General features: G+C 44.1%; 2 protein-coding genes across 8 annotated transcripts in view; one reads left to right on the top strand and one right to left on the bottom strand.

Annotated features, from left to right (window-relative positions):
- CFAP61 (cilia and flagella associated protein 61) overlaps positions 1-3,539 on the bottom strand; it is a 238,393-nt gene extending 234,854 nt beyond the window's left edge. For 6 of the 7 annotated variants that reach the window (XM_070472210.1, XM_070472212.1, XM_020878437.2 and 3 more), the window contains exons 1-2: positions 3,456-3,539; positions 945-1,095 (exon numbers count right to left, since the gene is read on the bottom strand). In XM_070472210.1, coding sequence (XP_070328311.1) covers positions 945-1,087 — 143 coding nt within the window. In that variant the 5' untranslated portion in view covers positions 1,088-1,095; positions 3,456-3,539. Of the gene's footprint in view, positions 1-944; positions 1,096-3,450 lie in introns of all 7 variants that reach the window. The other variant, XM_070472211.1, reaches the window with a different exon arrangement.
- Positions 3,540-3,580: 41 nt separating this feature from the next.
- CRNKL1 (crooked neck pre-mRNA splicing factor 1) lies at positions 3,581-21,774 on the top strand. Its single transcript, XM_020878450.2, has 14 exons — positions 3,581-3,731; positions 5,298-5,450; positions 6,293-6,384; positions 7,170-7,328; positions 8,007-8,173; positions 12,965-13,143; positions 14,288-14,458; positions 16,022-16,213; positions 16,870-16,929; positions 17,589-17,669; positions 18,397-18,636; positions 19,760-19,861; positions 20,315-20,563; positions 21,410-21,774. Exons 1-14 carry the CDS (start codon positions 3,681-3,683, stop codon positions 21,593-21,595), a joined length of 2,082 nt encoding a protein of 693 aa, XP_020734109.1. The 5' UTR covers positions 3,581-3,680; the 3' UTR covers positions 21,596-21,774.
- The last annotated feature ends 1,221 nt before the right edge of the window (positions 21,775-22,995 follow it).

Genomic DNA, 22,995 nt, shown 5'->3' with positions numbered 1-22,995 from the left:
ATACATATTTTTAAAGCTTTTATACATATTGCCCTACTGCCCTCCAACAAAACTATGCCAAATTTACATTACATTCATCAGTGTGGTGATCAGAAACTAAATTTTAATGTCTTAGGCTAGCCTAGTTTAAATATTTCGATTGCATTTAATCTGAAGCTTTATGAGATCCAAAATACTGAGCTATCTCTTAACATGCTCAATAAAAATAATGAGGCGCCACTTATAGGATATTTCTATGTGTTAGTCGCTCAGTAGTGTCGACTCTTTGCCACCCGATGACCTGTACCCCACCAGGATCCTCTGTCCATTGATTTTCCAGGCAAGAACACTGGAGTGGGTAGCCATTTCCTTCTCAGCCCAGGGATTGAACCCGGGTCTCCTGTATTGCAAGTGGATTCTTTATCATCTGAGCCACCAGGGAAGCCCTATATTCATATTCTAGTGTCCAAAAACAAAACAGGGAGAAAAAAGATCTTTTCTAAAAAAAAGAAAACTATGCCTAATTCGAAGTTTAGAAGAACAAATCACAGAAGTGGCTGAGAGCACATTCAGGCTTTGTCACCTACTAACTGCTGGACCTTGGGCTGGCCTCCACTTTCTTATCTGTAAAAACAGGCATGATGGTGGCTACCTCAGAATTAAACAAGACGGTGTTGGCAAAGCACAGAGTCTGAAGGAAAATAAATTCTCAATACCGGTAGCTAATGTTATTAACTTGCCTTCAAATGACTCTACTGGTAGGTGAGGCAGTCAAGATTTGAACTCAAGTTTGCCTGAATCCAAAAGCTGTGAGAAATCTTTCCAATTTTTATGTTTGTTATGGGACTTAGTGATGGCTGTTCCCAGAGACCTTCTGCTCAGTAGGGCAGACTTTCCTGCTGTCTGTTTCCTTGCCATAAGCCCTGTGAGGACAAAGGAGTGGAGCCCTTTGGCGACATACTTACAGAAGATAGATGATATTAAGATTTCCAAAGAGCTTCTGGGTAAATTTTCTAATGAGGTTTTTGATACAGTAAATATCCTGTGACTCTGTTCTTCGGCAATGTACCACTTCCACTTTTCCTCTTGGAGAAGTGAGTACTGACATTTTTGATCCTGTCCCCAAAAGAGAGAAAAACAGCCCACTGTTAACCTGAGATGATGAGCCAATCTAGCTACATATTTAAAAAAATGGGACATTCCTTCAGTCTTCGTGTGGTCAGGGTGAGCGTGGTTGGTGGGATACATCTCCTTGGGTGTAAGCTATGACAACTGTCCCCCAAAACTAGCTGACATCTATCTCTCCAGGAAAATGAAGTATCTGAGAACTGGCCTGGCTAGAAGTGACTGCAATAATATATTTTTTTTTTTCCACACAGCTGCTTTAAAAATATTCAAACAATAGGACTGAAGAACATTGAAAGGAATTATTTACTGATTCAGGGTCCTCATCAGCCACCATGGTCAACTAAAGAGCCTCTTAGTGAAAGTGAAGGAGGAGAGTGGAAAAGTTGGCTTAAAGCTCAACATTCAGAAAACTAAGATCATGGCATCCGGTCCCATCACTTCATGGCAAATAGATGGGGAAACAGTGGAAACAGTGGCTGACTTTATTTTTTGGGGCTCCAAAATCACTGCAGATGGTGACTGCAGCCATGAAGTTAAAAGACGCTTACTCCTTGAAAGGAAAGTTATGACCAACCTAGACAGCATATTAAAAAGCAGAGACATTTCTTAGCTGACAAACCATCTAGTCAACGCTATGGTTTTTCCAGTGGTCATGTGTGGATGTGAGAGTTGGACTATAAAGAAAGCTGAGAGCCAAAGAACTGATGCTTTTGAACTGTGGTGTTGGAGAGTCCCATGGGCTGCAAGGCGATCCAACCAGTCCATCCTAAAGGAGATCAGTCCTGGGTGTTCATTGGAAGGACCGATGCTGAAGCTGAAACTCCAATACTTTGGCCACCTGATGCAAAGAGCTGACTCATGGGAAAAGACCCTGATGCTGGGAAAGATTGAGGGAAGGAGGAGAAGGGGATGACAGAGGATGAGATGGTTGGGTGGCATCACTGACTCGATGGACATGGGTTTGGGTGGACTCCAGGAGTTGGTGATGGACAGGGAGGGCTGGCGTGCTGTGGTTCATGGGGTCGCAAAGAGTCAGACATGACTGAGCGACTGAACTGGACTGAATGGCAGAAAGTGAAGAGGAACTAAAGAGCCTCTTGATGAGGATGAAAGAGGAGAGTGAAAAAGCTGGCTTGAATCTCAACATTAAAAAAACATGTCATCCAGTCCCATCACTTCGTGACCAATAGAAGGGGAAAATGTGGAAGCAGTGACAGATTTTTTTTCCTCGGGCTCCAAAATCACTACAGGATGATGACTGCAGCCATGAAATTAAAAGTGTCTTGCTCCTTGAAAGGAAAGCTGTGACAAACCTAGACAGTATATTAAAAAGCAGAGATATCACTTTGCCAACAAATGTCGGTATGGTCAAAGCTATGGTTTTCTCCATAGACATGCACAGATTTGAGAACTGGACCATAAGGAAGGCTGAGCACCAGAGAATTTATGTTTTCGAGTTGTGGTGCTAGACAAGCCTCTTGAGAGTCCCTTGGACTGCATGGATATCAAACCAGTCAATCCTAAAGGAAATCAACCCTGAATGTTCACTGGAAGGACAGAAGCTGAAGCTCCAATACTTTGGCCACTAGATGCAAAGAGCCAAGTCAGTGGAAAAGACCTGATGTCGGGAAAGATTGAAGGCAAAAGGAAAAGGGGGTGGCAGAGGGTGAGATGGTTAGATGGAATCACTGACTCAGCAGACATAAATTTGAGCAAATTACAGGAGATAGTGGAGGATAGAGAAGCCTGGTGTGCTACAGTCCATGAAGTCGCAAAGAGTCGGACCTGAATTCACGACTCAGTAACAATAAAAGTTAAGCGCACTGGCGCTAAGAAAATTGACATTAAGACACAATGACAGAAAATTTAAAATATCTGTTTATCAAATATTATTTAAGATTGATATATTGTTTATCTGATATTATAAGGATGGATTATTTGCTAGTACTCTGATGATTTATTTTCACTTTTTTCTGTTATCTGGCTTTAAAATTCCTCCAGTTACTTTCGGTTATAAGCCATAGAATTGTTTGATCACAAATGTCCAAAAACCAAGGGGCAGTTGACCATTCTGGAATACAAAGCCCAGAATGCACCCCAGCTCAGGGCGGCCGAGGAGCTCAGAAGCTTGCCGCTAGGCATGCCAGGAATGGTAGTTTTCTACCCCACCCCCGCCCTCGAGTATCCGCACGGGAGCCGGGTTCTTATCCCCTTGCGGGATACCGTGGCTTCACGGATCCACCCGTCCTCGCACGGTCATCCCAATCCCAGAGGCGACCTGAGGATGCGCCCCTGAAGCCCCGAATTCTGCCCGCCTCTCGGCGGACAGCCAGCACTCCTCACCTCACCTGCAACTCCCACAGAGTCCCGGGCTCAGAAGAGGACGCGCAGCCCGGTTACCACAGAAACGACGTTGACTCCGTCACGGCGCGGGAGAGAGGTCAAAAGTCGCCCCAGCCAGTTCCGCTTCCGGTTCCGGGATCCCGCTGTTGTTGGAAAGTTGCGCGGTGTGGGAGAGCCCTCGGGGAAGGTGTTCTGTGGTCCCGGGCTCGCCCGCGGTCGCCGCTGCAGCCATGGCGGCCTCCACCGCGGCCGGGAAGCAAAGGATCCCCAAAGTGGCCAAGGTGAGCGGCTTGGGGCCTTGTGGGAGGAGGCTGGGGACGGGGTTGGCTCGGCCTAGGTGGTGGCCGGGACGGGAGGTGTGTGGTCCCGAGAGCTGGTCGTCCCTCCCTGAGCCGGGGCCGCGGGCGGGGAGGGCCAGCCGGTCGTGGGGGGCACCCCCGCGTCAGCGTGGTCGTTGTGTTAGAAGGTGTTTATCTGGGGAAGGAGAGAGGTCCTTCACCACAGACCCGCTGAACCAGACACTTGCTAGGCGCTGGGGCTCCGGGTAGAGCGGGCTAAGAGGTGACCTCCGTACGGGTAGAATTGCAGCCTTGCAAAGGCTCCTGAGCCCCACAGGAGTATGCCGTGGCTTCCTGGGCTCGTGTGCGGAGTCTTCAGCGCCAACTTTGCAAGGAAGTGATGGTTAAGCTATGCTGAAGGCGGTAATCGGAGTCAACCCCGGGTGAGAGTGCAAGGAGTGAGAAGAGATGACAAGGGCTATGTTTTGGCTGATCAGACTTTTTCCGTGCGCAGTTAATACTTAACGAATGCTTAATATGTGACAGCATTCGTCCTAAACGTTTGCACATACTCTTCCCTCCCGTCTTGCTCCAGCTCAGATGACTCTCTGGAGCCTGTCCTTTAGGTACCCGTTTGGGTGACTCCCAGAGAGTGCATAGAAAGCACTCAGCACAGTTTCTGGCACTTACTGTTCATTAGATAGGCGCCCTCAGCATCATCATTGCCCACGTGGCATTAAATACTTAGTATTTCTTATAGTTCAGTTCTGTAAACTTTTATTGGGTTCCACAGGTCCCATAAAAATTTAATGTGAGCCACATAGATAATTTTAAGTTTTTTCATAGCTACAGTTTAAAAAAAAAAAAAGGCAAAACAGGTAACATGAATTTTAATTATACATTTTATTTAACCAGTGTAGCCAAGATAGTGTCATTCCATTATGTCATGAATACAAAAAGTTTGATTGGATAATTTATTCTTTTTCTTCCCCCATACTAAGTCTTCGAAACCCCTTGTGTGTTTTACACTTGCAGCCCAATTTGGACTCACCAAATGTGATTCATGGCTGTTGTGTTGGACAGCACAGCTCTAAGACCTCAAGAAGCTTACAGTCTAATGATAGGAACTTACTGAATATGTCTTTGACTTGAAATGCCATGAAAAATCAAAGACAGTTATCCACCTGAGGCCAAGGCAGAAATTAAAGGATTCTGTAAATAGAGGTTGAAATGCCAGTTAAGGCATGGTGCACATCTTGATAAGACCTCTGTTGAGAGTTTTACCTAGGCATCCTCAAAATTTATTATACTGTTCTAAAAGAGAAATGTTGTTTTTGCTACCTTTCCTCTTGAGACTTTTATCTATGGCTTTGTGATAAATACCTTGCATGAAGTAAAAATGTTTGTGGGGTTTTTTTTAGTTTCATAGAGAAATGGGAGCACGTCATGCAAAGGGGGCATCTTGTAATAGCGTTTATAAAGTTCACATTCTAAAAAAAAGTTCATTTGTTTCTTAAACTTTGTGTGAAAAGCATCTGCTAAAAATGGAAGTGTCTCCTGTGTTAAAAGGTGAAAAACAAAGCCCCAGCTGAAGTACAGATCACTGCGGAGCAACTGCTAAGAGAAGCTAAGGAGAGAGAACTTGAGCTTCTTCCACCTCCCCCTCAACAGAAGATTACAGATGAAGAAGAGTTAAACGATTACAAACTACGGAAGAGGAAGGTTGGTGTGTGTGGTCTGTTTTAGTCTGTCAATATCATTCAGAATTTATAGACCAGAGTTTGAAAAGTTCCTCACTGATTAGAGAGACTATAAACTTAAGAAGAATTTCGTGTTTCTGGCCCCTTGCGGTAATGTGACTTCTGCTCACCAAGTGGTTGCATTATTGCTAAACTTCATAAAATACACCACGAGTTGCCTGTCTTACACCAAATCCACCACGGACAGAATTTTTAGTGCTGAATCAAAGACGGGTGGGAGTTTACCAGGGAGAACAACTGATAGCCGAGGAGGGGCAGAATTAGTGAGATTGTGTCATGTTCTTCTGTCTGTTGGGGCCTTCTGTGCTGCGAGGTAACACCTGGGGAAGCGAGGACCTGGGGATCTGATCTGACCTCCCCCCACCCCAGGATGTGGGATTGTTTTTTTAAAAATCCTGTTGCTCGTCCTGTTGTATCTACATATTTAATTATCCTCAGTAATGTCTGAGACGTTACTGAGAGGACTTAAACAGTAAGACTCAAAAAACGCTTTCTCATTAGTAACACGTGTAGAGTATATTAAAGTACCAGTTAGTTGTTACAGACAATAAGAGAAAATGTCAGCAGTTCTACTCGTAATTATTTTTATCTGAAGTTTTCTCTTTGTTTGCCTGTAAGACTTTAAAGAAAAACTTTCGACTTTAACCTTCTTTAAGTGGGTTTCTTATCTCTCAAGCATTCCAGGATGTAATTTCTCTTAAATAGCAAAATGAATGAATTTCTTAGTACAGGGGTTAATAGACAAAAGACAATGTCATCTTTAGTTATTTTCCCTTTAATTTGACCCTTTTTGTCTTTTGCCAGACTTTTGAAGATAACATAAGAAAAAACAGGACTGTGATTAGTAACTGGATAAAATATGCACAATGGGAAGAGAGTCTAAAGGAGATTCAGAGGTAAAGTCACTGAGCATGTAACTGTGTAAATAGAAATTCTTAAGTTACCAGATAGAAAAACATAGAAGTTAAAGCATGTGTAAAACTGTGTGCCTCTGATAATAATAAAATAAAAAATTTCAGACTTTGTTCCTTGGGACCCTAAGGTTCCTTTGAGTGGCCTCAGGAGTTCTGTGGTTGCCTGGTCCTAGTGGAGAAGGCTCTCCAGGTGGATCTCGTCACCAGTTCACACTCTGCAGCCAGAGAAGTGCAGTTCCATCCATTTTCTCCATGTTGGGAAATTCGTTTTTTTTGTTGTTTTTTTTTTTTTTAAGAAAAATTGTTCCACTCAAAGCCAGTGGCCAACAAAATGAAATCATGTCCTGACCTTTCCTGTTGTTCCACCTTCCTGTGTTCTCCCAGTATGCTCCCTGCCCTGGCCAGGCCCAGAACTCACTGCGTCTCCTCACCCTGACGCCAGCAGGGTCCCCCCCTCCCTACCCACCTTGGTCTTGGGAACTTTTCCCAAGTTCTCACCTACCACTTAACTAACTTTTCCACTTGACATTTTTCTTTCTTTCCCCTCTGCTTCCTTGTGTGGAACTTCACATTGCATTGCAGTTACATACATGTCAGTCTTTCTCTAAAACTTGTACGGTTCCTGAGAACATCCTATCTTTTCACCTTTTTATGCCCAGAACCTCGCTCCCAATAAACAACCTGACAAAACTAGTCGAGCCTTGGAGGTGGTTGCCAGGTGTGTTGCATGTGCTGTAACTGATACCCTCCAAATTTGGCTTCTCAAGGGCTCGATCCATATATGAACGTGCCTTGGATGTGGACTACCGAAATATTACACTATGGCTGAAATATGCCGAAATGGAAATGAAGAATCGCCAGGTCAACCACGCCCGGAATATCTGGGACCGAGCCATTACGACTCTGCCTCGGGTCAACCAGTTCTGGTACGTTCCAGATCTAATGAAATGGCTTTTTGTAGACTAAATTTCCACATTTCTGTGTGTACATGTATTTGTTTATTTGGCCGCATTGACTGTTAGTTGCAGTATGTGGGGTCTTCATTGTGAAGCATGGGCTATTCTCTAGTTGTGGTTCATGGGCTCCAGAGTGCACAGGCTCAGTAGTCATGGCACACGGGCTTAGTTGCCCAGCCAGGGATCAAACCCGTGTCACCTACATTGGAAGGTGTTCTTAACCACTGGATCGTGAGGGAAGTCCCTGTGTAATTATTTATAGTTGTAATCATATGTATTAAATCTTGCATCCTACTTTTTCTTTAAACATACACTCATTATTGTTTAATGTCTTTTAGTCTGTTAAGTCATAACCCCAATGTATAATTGCTGTGTAATCAAAACTGAAGTTTTGGTTGCAATCTTTTATACAGAAGAATCTTTTTGTTGAACTAAGCAACATATGAGGAGAAAAATCCTTTTTGTCCAATATCTGATCCTTTTCAGATTTGTAGTTTAATAGGAAAAACATGTTTGACTTCACCTTTTGGGAAGATAAAGCCCTGACTCTTGATGTGTTAACAAAGTTAGAGCCAGAGATTGCGAAAGACCGTTTTTTTCTGAAGTCATTTTGACCGTGACCTATAAGTTCAGATGATTCTGTTGAAGGTACAAGTACACGTACATGGAGGAGATGCTCGGGAACATCGCTGGTGCCCGGCAGGTGTTCGAGCGCTGGATGGAGTGGCGGCCGGAGGAGCAGGCCTGGCATTCGTACATCAACTTCGAGCTGAGATACAAGGAGGTGGACCGGGCCCGCACCATCTACGAGCGCTATATCCTTCTGACGGGTCTGCCTGCTGCTTTGCTGGGGGGCTGTGGTCTGGTTGGGACATGTAGTCACTGACATTGGCCCAGAAGTCAACTTCTGCTTCATAAGTTGCGTTTATATCTTCTAGGGACATAGTTGTTCAGAACAAAAGTTTGTGGTCTGGATAATTGTGTCTTTTCCAGGGAGACTCAGGTTTGTTTGTCTTTTGGTATTAGCACTGTGGTTCCTTGTGGAAGTTAATACTGTAAGACCCTGTTTGTTCTGGGGTGTATGTTGGTCATGGGCACCAGTACTGGAGTTGGTCCAGAGGTTTGCTGTTTACTAACTGTGTGATCTCGACGTGTCTGATCACTCCTTGGAGCCTAGGTGTCCTCATCTTTATTTTTTAAATTATTTACTTATTTATTTTTGGCTCTGCGGACTTTTCTCTCGTAGCCGGTGGGGGCTAATCTAGTTGAGATGTGCAGGCTTCTCTCATTGGAGAGCACTGGCTCTAGGCACGCAGGCCTCAATAGTTGCAGCTCCCGGGCTCTAGATAGAGCACAGGCTTGGTAGTCGTGGCACATGGCCTTAGTTGCCCCATGGTGTGTGGGATCTTCCTGGACCAGGGATCGAACCGGTGTTGCTGCGTTGGCAGGCAGATTCCCTCATCTTTAGAAGGGAGGTAAAAGTCCCTGCGGTGGGCTGACTGTGAGGAGGGAGATGGTGATGGGAAAGCACCCTCAGCAGTGCTTGATTCTTGTTTCACTGTTTTTGTGCTGGTTTATCTCCTACTTGCTAACATTTATTCGTAAATCCACAATCAGTATTTGTGGCACTGGCAGTCATTTGCAGACAAGCCCAGAGTGATGAAAAACTTGCATCACCCAAGGCACTTGGTCCCAGTGGAGGACAAACAAGACGACCATCTGCCTTCCTGTCTCTGCTGTCCTGCGGGGCTGACCAGGGCAGGGAGCGGGAGGGGCAGTGCAGGGGAGGGAGACGCCCTGGCTCTGGGCCAGCTGAACAGGACAGAATTCCTTCTCTGGTACAGTTAGTGGGCAGCTTTAGACATGTCGCTTAACACTTCTGAGACCTGTTTTCTCTTTTCTAAAATAAAAGAGTTTGCCAACGATAGTTATTTTTAGGATTTAAAATCACAGTGTATGTGAGATATGTGTGTGTATTCATATATATAGTATAGTATATATGTGTGTGTGTATCATGCATACATATTTCCTCTGGGAGTAGCGATTTGGTATTCTCCAGGCAGAGTGACTTCATAGAGCATAATACTGAGAGATACAAGACTCAACTTTATTATGTAATTTTAGCATCTTAACTGTGAAACTACTCATTTTGATATCACTAGTTTAACAAGAGCATGTATTGCACCTGCCCTGTGCCATGCATTATTCTAAGTGCTTTACAGATACTGTTGTTTAATCCCTGTGACAGCCCTCGATTCAGGAGCTGCTTCTTTCTGCAGATGAGGAATCTGAGGCAAGATAGCACCTCTCAGGTGCTGGTGAAGCTGGGATTTGAACCAGTCAGCTTCAGAGCCGGTGCTCTTTAATCATTGCCCTATTGGAACATGTTCAGTTCAGTAGCCAGTCGTGTCCAACTCTTTGCAACCCCATGGACTGCATACTCTTTAATCATTGCCCTATTGGAATGTGTTACTACTTTGAAATTTAATGATTTCTTTAAGGAAAGTAGATGAAAAACACATCCTATGAAGAAGAAAATTGTAATAAAAAAATGTCTCTGTTGGCTCTGATTATAGTAGCTTTCTTTTCATGACATGTTTTTTCTTTTCTTTCTTCCTTTTTTGTTTTTTTTTTTTATTTTCTGGCCATGCCACACACCTTGCAGGATATTTGTTTTCCCAACCAGGGATTGAATCTGGGCCATGGCAGTGAAAGCACTGAGTCCTAACCACTGGACCACCAGGAACTTCCTCTTTTTTCCCCTTAAATCTTTATTGGAGAACAGTTGATCTACAGTGTTGTGTTAGTTTCAGGTGTACAGTGAATTAAATCAGTTATATGTATGTATGTATGTATATACATATATCCATTCTTTTTCAGAATCTTTTTCAATGTAATTTACCACAGAAATGTTTCCTGTGCTACACAGTAGGTCCCTGTGATCTCTCTCACGTACAGGTTGTGTGTGTGTGTGTGTGTGTGTGTGTGTGTGTGTGTGTGTGTGTGTGTTGCTCAATTGTGTCCGACTCTTTGCAGCCCCATGGACTATAGTCCACCAGGCTCCTCTGTCCATGAAATTCTCCAGGCAAGAACACTGGAGTGGATTGCCATTCTCCTCCATGGGATCTTCCTGACCCAGGGATCGAACCCAGGTGTCCTGCAATGCAGGTGGCTGCTTTACCGTCTGAGCCGCCAGGGAAGCCCAGTACTGCATGTATGTTAATTCGTTTCCCCGTCCATCACTTCCCCGAACGTTTCCTGTTCCGCAACCATAAATTTGATTTTGGGATCTGTGAATCTGTTTCTCTCTGCCAAACAATTTATTTGTGTCATTTTTGTTGCTGTTGTTAAATTTCACCTATAAGTGATAAACGGTATTTGTCTTTCTCTGTCTGACTTACTTCAGTTAGTATGACTGACTTCATTTCTTCTTTGGAGAAAAGTCTACTTAGATCTTTTGTCCATTTTTTGATTGCCTTGTTTGTTTTTTTGATACTCTAGGTTTATCCATGTTGATGCAAATGACATGATTTCGTTCATTCTTATGGCTGAGTAATAGTCCATTGTATGTATGCACCACATCATCTTTATCCATTCTCTTGTTGATGGACATTCATGTTGCTTCCATGTCTCGGCTATTGTAAATAGTGCTGCAAATTAAAATAGTGAACGTTGGGGGTGCATATGTCTTTGAATTAGGGTTTTCTCCAGATATATGTGTAGGAGTTAGATTGCTGGATTGTATGGTAATTCTGTTTCTAGTTTTTTAAAGAATTTCCATACTCTTCTCCATAATGATTGTACCAAATTATATTCCCATCAACAGGGTAGGAGGGTTCTCTTTTCTCCATGTCTGCTCCCAACATTTATTATTTACAGATTTTTTGATGATGGCCATGCTGACCAGTGTGAGGTGATATTTATAGTTTTGATGTGCATTTCTCTAATAATTAGTTATGCTGAGCATCTTTTCCTATGTTTTTTCCCCATCTGTCTGTCTTCTTTGGAGAAATGTCTATTTAGATCTTCTGTCCATTTTTTGATTGGGTTGTGGTTTTTCTTTTTAATAGAGCTGCATGAACTGTTGGTATATTTTGGAAATTAATCCTTTGTTGGTTGCTTTATTTGCAAATATTTTCTCCCATTCTGTGGGTTGTCTTTGCATTTTGTTAATGGTTTCCTTTGATGTGCAAAAGCTGTTATGTTTAATTAAGTCCTGTCTGTTTTTTTGTTTTTATTTTCATTACTATAGGAGGGGGATTCAAAAAGATATGCTGTGATTTATGTCAGAGTGTTCTGTTTTCCTCTAAGAGTATCTGGCCTTACATTTAGGTCTTTAATCTATTTTGAGTTTATTTTTGTGTATGGTGTTAGGTAGTATTCTAATTTCATTCTTTTACATGTAGCTGTCCAATTTTCCCACCGCTTATTGAAGAGACTGTTTTCTCCATTGCATATTCTTGCTTCCTTTGTCATAGGTCAGTGTGTAGGTTTATACCTGGGCTTTCTGTCCTGTCCCATTGACCTATATTTCTGTTTTTGTGCCACTACCATACTGTTTTGATGACTGTAGCTTTGTAGTGTGGTCTGAAGTCAGGGAGCCTAATTCCTCCAGCTCTGTTTTTGATTCTCAAGATTACCCTGGCTTATTTGGCGTCTTCTCTGTTTCCATACAAATTAAATTTTTTTTTCTTTCAGTTCTGTGGAAAATGCCATTGATAGGTATTGCATTAAATCTATAGGTTGCCTTGGGCAGTATTGTAGTTTTTGACAACATTGATTCTTCCAGCCGAGGAACATGTGTTTCCATCTGATTATGTCATCTTTGATTTTGTTAATCAGCATCTTACAGCTGATCTCTCCAGCAGTAAGGGGGCTTCCCCAAGTATGGGACCTCTCTCCTCTCCTTCAGTCCCCCACCAGGGGTGCAGGTCCTGTCCCGCGTACTGTTCTCTGTTGTTTTCCTTTCTTCCATCCGACCTGGATATGTGGGCATCTTTCTTGTTCTTTCAGGTGTCTGAGGTCCTCTGCTGGTGTTCAGCAGGTGCTCCGTGAAAACTGTTCCATGTGTAGCTGTACTCTTGGTGTCCTTGTGGGCAGAGGTGAGCTCCACGTCCTCCTCTGCTATCCAGAGTCCTCTCAGGTGTTTTTTCCTTAATCAGTAATTCAGGTATTGTTACTAAGCAGATACCACAACAGGTGCCACTTGTTGAGCACATTCTCTTGGCCTGAAATTGCAAAGAGTTTTTTACACATTTTTCTAATTTATAGTTGACAATCATTAAATGAGGTTGGTTGTTAACTATTTTCTTATCATTTATAGATGATAAAACTGAGGCTTAGATAAGGTAAGAACTTGCCCAGATCACATAGCTAGTCATGGGGTTCAGCTTTTCATGACTCCAAACTCCTCTTTGTACTACTCCTAAAATACTGAAGAAGCACTGGAGGAGGCCAGAGAAACAAGACCCTGCCCACCTGGGAGTCACAGGTTAGTAGGTCTCCAATATCCCCATAGCCATAGTGGGTGGTGTTGAGGTTCTGGGTTTGGGTTTTTGTTCTTTAAGCCACGTTGTTCTGCCTGGTTTTTCCTTCATTCCACTCACTTGTTCTCGTGCACCCTGATGTGAAGAACTGGATTAAGTATGCCCGCTTTGAAGAAAAGCATGGTTACTTTGCCCATGCGCGTAAAGTGTATGAGAGGGCTGTCGAATTCTTCGGGGACGAACATATGGACGAACACCTTTATGTTGCCTTTGCCAAATTTGAGGAAAATCAGAAAGAAGTAGGTAAATTTAAAGGAACTCAATTATGTTGCAAAAGAGAAAAATGACTTCTTGTGCACATTGAGTTCATTTACAGTTTCTTACCTATCCTTGGAGAAGATAATTTCAAAATACGAAAATATGATTTCTCAAGGAAAAGGCAGTGCACGTCACTAACCTGTAGGTTGGTAATGATTATAGATTATATTACAACTGTCTTAATTTTGTGTGCTCTACTTGAAAATAAATCTTTAAATCTAGAATGAGAATATTATTTACAAACTAAGAGTCATTTAGTTTAGTCATTTAGGCTCTGATTAAAGGGCTTTACAAGTCATGAGCCTGGGAAACAAAAGGCCTAGAGCCCTCAGTACTGAGAACAGAATTTGAAATGAAAACAAAGATGGGCCCACAATTGAGTCAGTTGTGTTCTCCCGTAGTATGTGTAGGAAATAATCCCTTCACGTAGTTCAGATAATCAGGGATGGGGAGCGCCATGTGCTGGGGTCTGAGTGCGGGGTCTTGCACAGGTCTCGGGTGAGTTCAGGTTCTGTCCTCAGGCCGGTGGGAGGCGTGGAGGGTCTTAAGCAGCAAGTGGTTGGATGTTGTCTGTGTGCCGTGAGGTGGGCCTGTGGCTGCTTCGTGGGGAGTGTATGGGGGAGGGCGGCAGAAGTGGGATGGGGGCTTTTCACATGGTCCACAGAGAAATGGAGGTGGGCCGGCAGGGACCCGGGGAGAAGTGGAGGGCTGAGTTGAGGAGGTAGAAGGGGCGGATTGTGGGAGCAGGGAGTGTGGGGGTGCAGAGGAGAGAGGAGTCAGTGGGGGGGGGGGGTGGGCGGGAGGGCCCTGGCTGAGCAGGTGCGTGATCAAGACCGGCATGGGGAGTCTTGACAACAACCCAGCTGGGCGGGACTGGGGTGAGTCCGAGATGCAAGAACGATGTCCTTGCTGGCAGATTAGGTAGACTTAAATGTGGGGCTCAGAGTATCTGTCCATCCTGACCGAAGTAGCTTAACAAAAGGAAGAGGGAAAACCATACTTTGGACACTTTGAGGCGTCACAGTCTAACTTAAAGGTCATGTTTTATGTCAGGGTTGCTTTCCGTCTTGTGGCTAGAACAGGAATGCTGTGTTCTGGAAGAGTAACCATCCTGTCTGCTTTCAGTTTGAGAGGGTTCGAGTGATCTACAAGTATGCCCTGGATAGAATCTCGAAGCAGGAGGCCCAGGAACTCTTTAAAAATTATACTATCTTTGAGAAGAAGTTTGGTGACAGGCGGGGCATCGAAGACATCATCGTGAGCAAGCGGAGGTTCCAGTATGAGGAGGAGGTGAAGGTGAGTGTCGCGGGGCGGCACTGATGGACCTGCCAGCCAGTCCTCTCCCCACCCTGTGTCTGCAGTAAACTGGCAGTCACTCCAGAAGGGGGAGGTAAACGGGGCAGGTGGAAAAGGCAAGCAGACAGCCCTTGGACTTGCTCTGCCACACGAGTGTCGGAAGTCATGGTATTGGCAGCTAACTGGACACAAAGAACTTGAGCAAAGGAAATTTGGAACCCGTTTGAGCTCATTGTTTAAAGAAGATGGAAGAGTCAGAGATTGACCTAAAAAAACCATTTTTATACATTACCCTTTAGTTTAACTGCCTGAGCAAGACTGTTGTAGTTATAGTTCCATCCTCATCTCTCTTTGTAACATACTGTTTTGATTTGAATTCAGCGGAAGTAGTGTTTACCTTTATTTCTCTGCTATGTATTTTAAAATATTTCTGCCTGGTCAAATTAATTAAGATGGCTCCAAACAAAGGACTAAGTGGTGGTAGATGAGGTCAGCGAAATATGTTCAAGATATATTATTAAATGAGAAGGCAGGTTCTGCAGTTGTGAAAGTGGTACAGTCCCATTATAATTTTAAATCTAGACAGAGACAGAGTCACATCCATAAACACACCTAGGAGAACAGATGTCTGTTTTCATGGCTGTAGATACTGGGAGCTTTGCAGAATCAGTAGGAAGCTGGAGGAGGAGGCTTGGAAAGTGGGCAGGAATCAGGCCAGTTGCAGAGAGTCCTGAAGTAGAAGGTGGGACAGTCACATTTCAATCTGGCTGGGAATGATCAACCCATCAATGGAAAGCACTTCCACAAGCCAGTCCCTGCTGTCCTTCATCTCTGTGTCACCCACCCGCATGAGCCACTCAGACAGGGGTCCTTACGTTTCCAAGTGCAGTGGCTTCCAGGGGGCGGGAAGGCGGGGCCCCAGCTCCCTTCACTTTTGTGGAGGGGAGGTGTGCAGGGCATCGCCCAGCACAGAATTGTGCTCAAATTGCTGCTTCATTTAAAACAAAAACAGAAAACAAGTTGTTAATCAGTTTTTATGCATTTGCCTCTAAGTCATTTTTCCATTTATACCTTCTTTTAAAAAACTTAAAAATTGTGTGTTAAGTCGCTTCAGTTGAGTCCAACTCTGTGACCCCATGGACTATAGCCCACCAGGCTTCTCTGTACATGGGATTCTCCAGGCAAGAATACTGGAGTGGATTTCCATGCCTTCCTCCAGGGGATCTTCCCAACCCAGGGTTTGAACCCATGTCCCAGATTGGCAGGGAGGTTCTTTACCACTAGCGCCACCTTAGAAACCCAGCTTAAAAACTGGGATGCTCCCCAGCAAAAAAGACTATTGTAGGTGAAAGGAGCTTTGCTGGGGAACCCCTGGGTAACAGTCTGTCTTCTCTCTCCTTTTCCCTTTCTATTTAGAAAGTCTCAAGAATGGTATTTTTCAATAGTGTAAAGTCTAGAAAAAAAGAATATAGAAAGTCAGTCTGGTGTCTTCTGTCAGTTTGCCTAGTCCAGCAGGTGCAGCTCTGGGTTCTGTTTCTATTTAATCCAACCTGGTGTTTCCAGGCTAACCCACACAACTACGACGCGTGGTTCGATTACCTGCGCTTGGTGGAGAGCGATGCAGAGGCCGAGACGGTGCGGGAAGTGTATGAGCGTGCTATCGCCAACGTGCCGCCTGTGCAGGAGAAGAGGCACTGGAAGCGCTACATCTACTTGTGGATCAACTACGCCCTCTATGAGGAGCTGGAGGCCAAGGTGCAGAGCGGGTCCTGGCAGTGGAGGGCTGCTTCACTGAGCAGCCGGCTGGCAACTGATACCGTGGAGCCTTGACCACACAGGAATTTCGCTGTACATTCTTACAGGCTTCCCTGCAGCCATTTACATTCTTTCTGCTACATTTTAAATTCTGTATACCTGTTGTGGGCACAGGCGAGGTGGTTTTTAGTTTTGATGTGTTTTTTTTATTTTTTACACCTTGAGGCACTTGAAAGGGAACAATTAACCAGCCCTTAGTTTTATTATTTATAGTTGCCAGGGTTTTCTCATAACTAGGGATCACAGCTGGATTGCACATTCTTGCTCTTAAATCAAGTAGAATTTTCAGAAATTGGTTGTGTGTAAGTTAATAGGAAAAGATGAATCCTGTTGGTCGAAGCCTGCAGAACGTCTTTGTTCCTGCTGTCACACAAGAAAGCCTCTCCACTGAGAAGCTCTCCCTTGCTGGCTCAGTGCTGTGGGCAGGTCTTTGATCAAAGCTTGATGCAAAGTTAGTTTGCTTTTGATCGTAAATGGAAATAACAGCTTGCGGAAACATACTCAGTGTTAGGGGTGTACATTTTTTTTTAGTAATGGTAAAATTAGTGTTAGTATTGGATGTGAATATTTTGTGCAAATTTCTTATCCTAATGTAGGATCCCGAGAGGACAAGACAGGTTTACCAAGCCTCTTTGGAACTCATTCCTCATAAAAAGGTATGTTTGCTGTAAGCATTCTGTTCTAAACACATGAAAATCCTGTGTCTGTTACTTGTGAAATAATCCCGTGGACGTATTTGTTGATGAGCTCTTTCCCTGTGCTAGGCACCATGGAAAGCATAAATAAGAACAAGATATGTTCTTTGCCTCAGAAAACAGCTTCCAGTCTAGTTGAATGGACAGCCTTAAGTGACTAGTGACTGATAGAGATACTAACGGAGAAATTCCTAGAGGATGGTAACGGGAACAGGCTGAGCAGGTGCGCTCAGTGTGCACAGGGACAGCCAGCAGGCTGCTGGCACCCACGTGGAGGTCCGCGGGCACGGAACACGGGTGTTCTGGGGGCAGTGGACACGTGGTCTCTGCCCCCTCTGGGCAGTTGGCTTTATTTCCTAACACTAGAGATGTTGACCAAATTACTTTCTGGAACAGAGGGGCGTGTTGTGCCCGCTCACCGCACACCCACAAAGCTGCCCTTCAGTGGGGGCTGGAGAGCCCTGCGTCACAGTGAGGTGTCCAGATTCCTCTTGGTGATTTCTGTCAGATATTGTCAGCTTAGCTAATGAGAAAATGTCTGTCCTAGCTCTGAAGCTTTAGGGAAATTCACTTGTGGCCTTATGTTAATTTAAGTGAGTTTTTGTGCTTTTGTTTTCTAGTTCACATTTGCCAAAATGTGGTTACTATATGCACAGTTTGAAATAAGACAGAAAAATTTACCGTTTGCCAGAAGAGCTTTGGTGAGTAAATAAAGGATCATGATGCATCATTAAGTCCTTTGAGAAGGAAATTTACATTTTAGTGTTTACAGGCTGTCCAGTCCCCCACTAAGAAGGCAGTAGAAATACTGTGCCTTTATAACCTGAGACATGTTTTCGAAAGCTGGGCCTTAGAGAAAAGATTGGGTGATAATCCTTAAATTATTCTGTTGTCAGCAATGGACAGTTACAGCTACCTGTTAACCAGATCTTTCCTGCGGCTAGAGAGATTTGATCTTAAATTGTTAGTAGTCTGATCCTGTGCGAGATTTTTGGTGTATTAAATGCACCTCTGCCTTAACAAGTATTCTGAAGTTTCTCGATAGGATCAGATGCAGCTGTCCTTCTGATAAGCCCCTGGCTGTGGGCAGCAGGGTTTGTTCATTGATAACCCCTTTATCATGGGAAGTGTTCTCTGACATCTGGATTCCATAAGAGATCCTGAGAATCTAGGTGAGATTCAAAATAGTTTTCCAAACACTTCAGGAACCCTGCCTCTTGCTGAATAGGCCCAGTTGACAGCTGAGCTAGCTGGAGCTTTTCTTCGGGCCTCTGTCAGGAGCCAGTAGTACTGCAAGAGGGAGGGGGTGGTTCACCGGATCGATGCACCAGGGCTCTTGATCAGTGGAGTAACAGCTTCTCGGCCAGGTCAAGGATGTCTGCACAAGTCAGACCCACTCAGGCATTGCCTCGGTGTCTTCTTTTCCAGGGAACGTCCATAGGCAAATGTCCAAAGAACAAATTATTTAAAGGTTACATAGAACTGGAGCTACAGCTTCGAGAATTTGACAGATGCCGGAAGCTTTATGAAAAGTTCCTGGAATTTGGGCCGGAAAACTGTACTTCTTGGATTAAATTTGCAGAATTAGAGACAATCCTTGGTGATATTGAGCGAGCCCGGGCGATCTACGAGTTAGCCATTAGTCAGCCACGCTTGGACATGCCAGAGGTGAGGTGCTCGCTTTTGGCGAGCTTGGCTTTATTATGACCATGGCTTTATTTCAGACACTTGCCCAGCATTACCTTAGGAGATAACCATCTAAGTATGTGTGCCTTTTGAAGCATAGAGACAATACCACCTGTAGTCTTTCACTAACATCAGAACTTCTGTTTTAGAGACAGAAAGGCAGGGGGAAGCTCCTCTCTCTAGTGGGTAGCTCAGCCCTGCCCCAGTGACACCAGGATGAATTGGGAATTTACAGGTGGGCTCTTCCTGTCTTTCTGTAACAGAAGGCTAAGGGGGTGGCCAGGGCAGTGCAGTCAAGGCCATGTGAAGTACAGGGGAGGGGTTCTTCTGGCACAGATTTGCCTGAATTAGGCCCTCACCAAATCAGGATGTTCCTGGAGGCACCAGTACCCTGGCCTAGCCAGCTACGGGGTAAGCTCGAGCCTCCAGGTGGCGCCAAACTGCAGCCTGGACAACATGAACCTCTCAGGAACCTCCAGGCTCGCTCAGGTGTTTTGTGAGTCTTGCTCTGGGGTGACTTCACTCAGCTGTTTACCAGGCCCTACTGACTGCACTGGGCAGGGCTTTCTGGGTCACTGGTCCCATGAGTTGGCCTCAGCTACCCCACAGACTAGGGTCCCAGGTGTCCAGGCTACATCTTTCTTGTCCTTGTGCCCTGACAAGCTGTACTGAGCTAGTGGGCAGCTGGTCCCTGGATGCTTGTTGAGTTGAACTCAGACACATCAGGGAACTTACAGTGACGGCAAAAACAGTGTACGCTGACTGACCTAGGCCCATTTTCTCCACACAAGTTCCTCGTATGTGGCAGGTTTATAATAGTGCTGAGTGTTTTGTTAAGTTTCTCTGCTCTTCTTGTTAAATCCAGCATTTGGGAAATTTCAAAAGAAAATCTGGAAATAAATCCAAGGTCTTTTTTCTCATAATGTAGACTCTTAGCCAATTGGCCAGCTCGTAAATACTAGCATTAGTCATATCCACATACTGTGTGTTCCTTAGAAAATTCTAGGTTCCTGGATGTTCTAGGTTAAGATGGTAGGCTGTGCTTCAAACAAGAGCGTGTTGCTTCTTAAATGTCAAGACTGACCTAAGAATTTGTCTTTCTCAGGTGCTTTGGAAATCATATATTGATTTTGAAATTGAGCAGGAAGAAACGGAAAGAACACGAAATCTTTACCGACGATTGCTTCAGCGGACACAGCACGTCAAGGTATCCTGTGATTTGTGGGCTACCTTTGATTTTGCTCGAATCAGCAGTCTGGAAGAAATAGTGTATTTCTATATTTTAAGTTTTTTTTTAAGTATATTTTAAGTGGCTTCCTTTTACAGAGAGCTTGTGAGTCTCAGGACTTTGGAATGTTAAGCTTATATACCAGGCCAGTATTTATACTGCACGTGAGTAACTTGGATATTGTAGGTATGAATAAAAATGAAAACTTTTTTTAGGACATTAAGATTATATCAGATACTTAATTGAGTATAAAAGCAGACTTCTTCACCATTACTATATAGAAGCAGCTAGTCAATATGTTATATTCTTTAGACTGCTCGATGAATACAGTAGGTATGTTCAGATGTTGTCAACAAGAAATTAGCTTTATTATTACGTTACTGTTTCCTGGGTGACATGGTTAATTTGGTTTGGTAATAATTTCTTTCTAAGGTATGGATCAGTTTTGCACAGTTTGAGTTGTCTTCAGGGAAAGAAGGAAGTTTGGCAAAGTGCAGACAAATTTATGAAGAGGCTAACAAAACCATGAGAAACTGTGAGGAAAAGGAAGAGAGGCTCATGCTGCTAGAGTCGTGGCGAAGCTTTGAGGACGAATTTGGAACAGCGTCAGATAAGGAGAGAGTGGACAAGCTCATGCCCGAGAAGGTCAAGAAGAGGAGAAAGGTCCAGGCTGATGATGGGGTAAGGACTGAGCCCGCAGCGCTGGTCCTCCATGCCAGCCGAGCAGAAATGCCAGACTTTGAAATGCTTGTACAATGCGTGGCATGTGTACAACCTGAGAACAGAGGCGGCAGCTGGGGAAGGAGCCAGTCACAGTCTGGCTGCTGTGGGAACACAGCAGGGTATACGGTCCACCCGGGGTGGAGCCCCGAGGAGGGCTGGCAGAGGGTCTTCCTGGCACAGCTGGTTCCGCGAACTGTATGAAGCATGTTGTTTCTGGAGCATTAGACAGGAGGTGGAGGGCACTGAAGCTCAGCCTCTAGGTGGGAACTAATCCAGGGGAGGCTCTGTGGGTGAATTGTGGGGGGCCTGGTTGGAGAGGGTCTCTCGGGAGGCTGTTTTATCAGAGAGGCAGTGCTGGAATCTGGGACAGCGAACCTGTGGGGAGTGCAGTCAGTGGCCGACTGGACATGGGAGGGACAGGCAGGGAGCCAAGTCCCAGGTCTGGCTTCACTGCGAGGTGAAAGGCAAGTAAATCTTTAGAAGTTCAAAATCTCACAGGGCTGCAAGGTGGGCTGGAGGACACTGCATATCTTCTGGTTGGCTGTGGAGCACTTTTCCCACCACGCTGTTGCTTTCAGTGAGCAGCAGCTGCAACAACACCCACCCAGCAGTACTCACTCACTCCTGGTCTCCAGGGCCTGCCCTTGAAAGTAGAACTTTCAAAGTAGGCCTTGATGCTGTTTTGTACAATAACTATAAGTTGAATATGAACCCTGGGCTCTATAGTGATGATTCTCTGCTTTAACTGAAAAATGCATTTCAGCCACAGGTTAGCTTATCTTCTGTTTTTCTTTGTCCCTGTAGTCAGATGCAGGCTGGGAAGAATACTATGATTACATCTTTCCGGAAGATGCAGCCAACCAACCCAACCTCAAGCTCCTGGCCATGGCCAAGCTGTGGAAGAAGCAGCAGCAGGAGAAGGAGGCTGGAGAGCAGGACCCAGACGCAGACACTGCTGAGCAGGAAGCTGGGCCCTCCTGTTCGTATTGACAGATGTCTTATTATTTTTATAAATGTACAGTTTGGAATTCTTGCAACTCCTGTAAGTTTTGTGGTATTCCATCAGTGATGAATTGATGGGGATCTTTTGACAACTACTTTTGAATTATTTTTAAAATGCTCTTGGGTTAGTTGGGGGTGGGGTTTGTAAGTAAAGGAATTTTTCTTTAGCTGCTGGGTTTTCTTTATCTGAGTCTTAAACATTTTGTGTCTCCATCATTCATTAGGAAATCTAATTCATCTATTTTAGATGGACCTGCAGAATTTTGAAAGTCTTTTTCTTTTTATAAAAGTTCTTAATTGCATTCCATAGTAACTTTTAAGTTTTCTCATGGTGGTCTTCATAAAGGTATTTTATGCATTCATCTGACACTTGTGACTTATTCACGTCTCAAGTCACTGACTTGAGTTCCATCCCCAGCTGTCACTTAATGATGCATAACTTAACCTTTCAGTTTACGGACTTTTGCCAGCTCACTTTAAAGATTAAATTAGAAAAGGAGTATACCCAGCACAGAGGGAGTACTTGGTCAAATGTTCATGCCTTGTTGAAATGGACGTGCTTGGATTAATTTTAACATCAATAACTGTACCTTCTTAATGGCCATTTATACTAAATGTTTATGAAAACACCAGTTGGAAAATAATTTACAGTTGGCCACATTTCTGCACAAGGTAATTTTTTTTTTAAAAAACCAAGAACATTTTAGTAAAATTTCAGTTATACCATACTCAGTTGCCCAAACTGGCTGAGTTCTGCAGTGGCTTGTTTAAAGAACAGTAATTCAGGAGCTATGAAGAACAATGTCCCATGCTCCAGTGAGTGTGGGAAACCCTAGGTTAAGCCTTGCTGACAAGTTTCTTTATACTTAGTCTTCTTAGGGCTCTTGACACGTTCCTGTGTGTTATGAATCCTCAGCAGCAAGGCCTGGCTGTGTTTCCCAAAATACAGTGAACAAAGAAAGCATTTCTGCGAAGAGCACCAATAAACACTGCCCAGCATTGTTGCAGCAGAGACTATCTACCCGTAAAACTTGACTCATGCAACCTGGCCTTGATTTAGAATGTGAAAGACCCTGCGGTAACTTTAAGTCATGACACAAAGCAATGCAAGATGATGGTGTATTTGCTGGCTGATACATTGCTTATATTCTCAAGCAAAAAAGCATTTGCCTTAGTTAACCAATCTGAGAAGTTGTTTCCTTTAATCTAGCCCGTATTCTCAAGCCTATTTTTTTGTTGTTCACTGCCAAGGTTATTTGACTGGAAACATATCTGTGTGTTTCTTCACCTGTAGGGACAATTAGCAAATTTACTTGGGCAAATGTATGATTACATTTTCAAGTATGTCAGTCACCCAAGGGAGTAAAAGCTAGTTGTTACAGTGTTAA

Source organism: Odocoileus virginianus, chromosome 9 (genome assembly GCF_023699985.2).
Source record: "Odocoileus virginianus isolate 20LAN1187 ecotype Illinois chromosome 9, Ovbor_1.2, whole genome shotgun sequence".
NCBI classification, from domain to species: domain Eukaryota; kingdom Metazoa; phylum Chordata; class Mammalia; order Artiodactyla; family Cervidae; genus Odocoileus; species Odocoileus virginianus.
The sequence above is the reverse complement of the archived record's forward strand: the minus strand, read 5'-3'. Positions and strand labels throughout refer to the sequence as shown.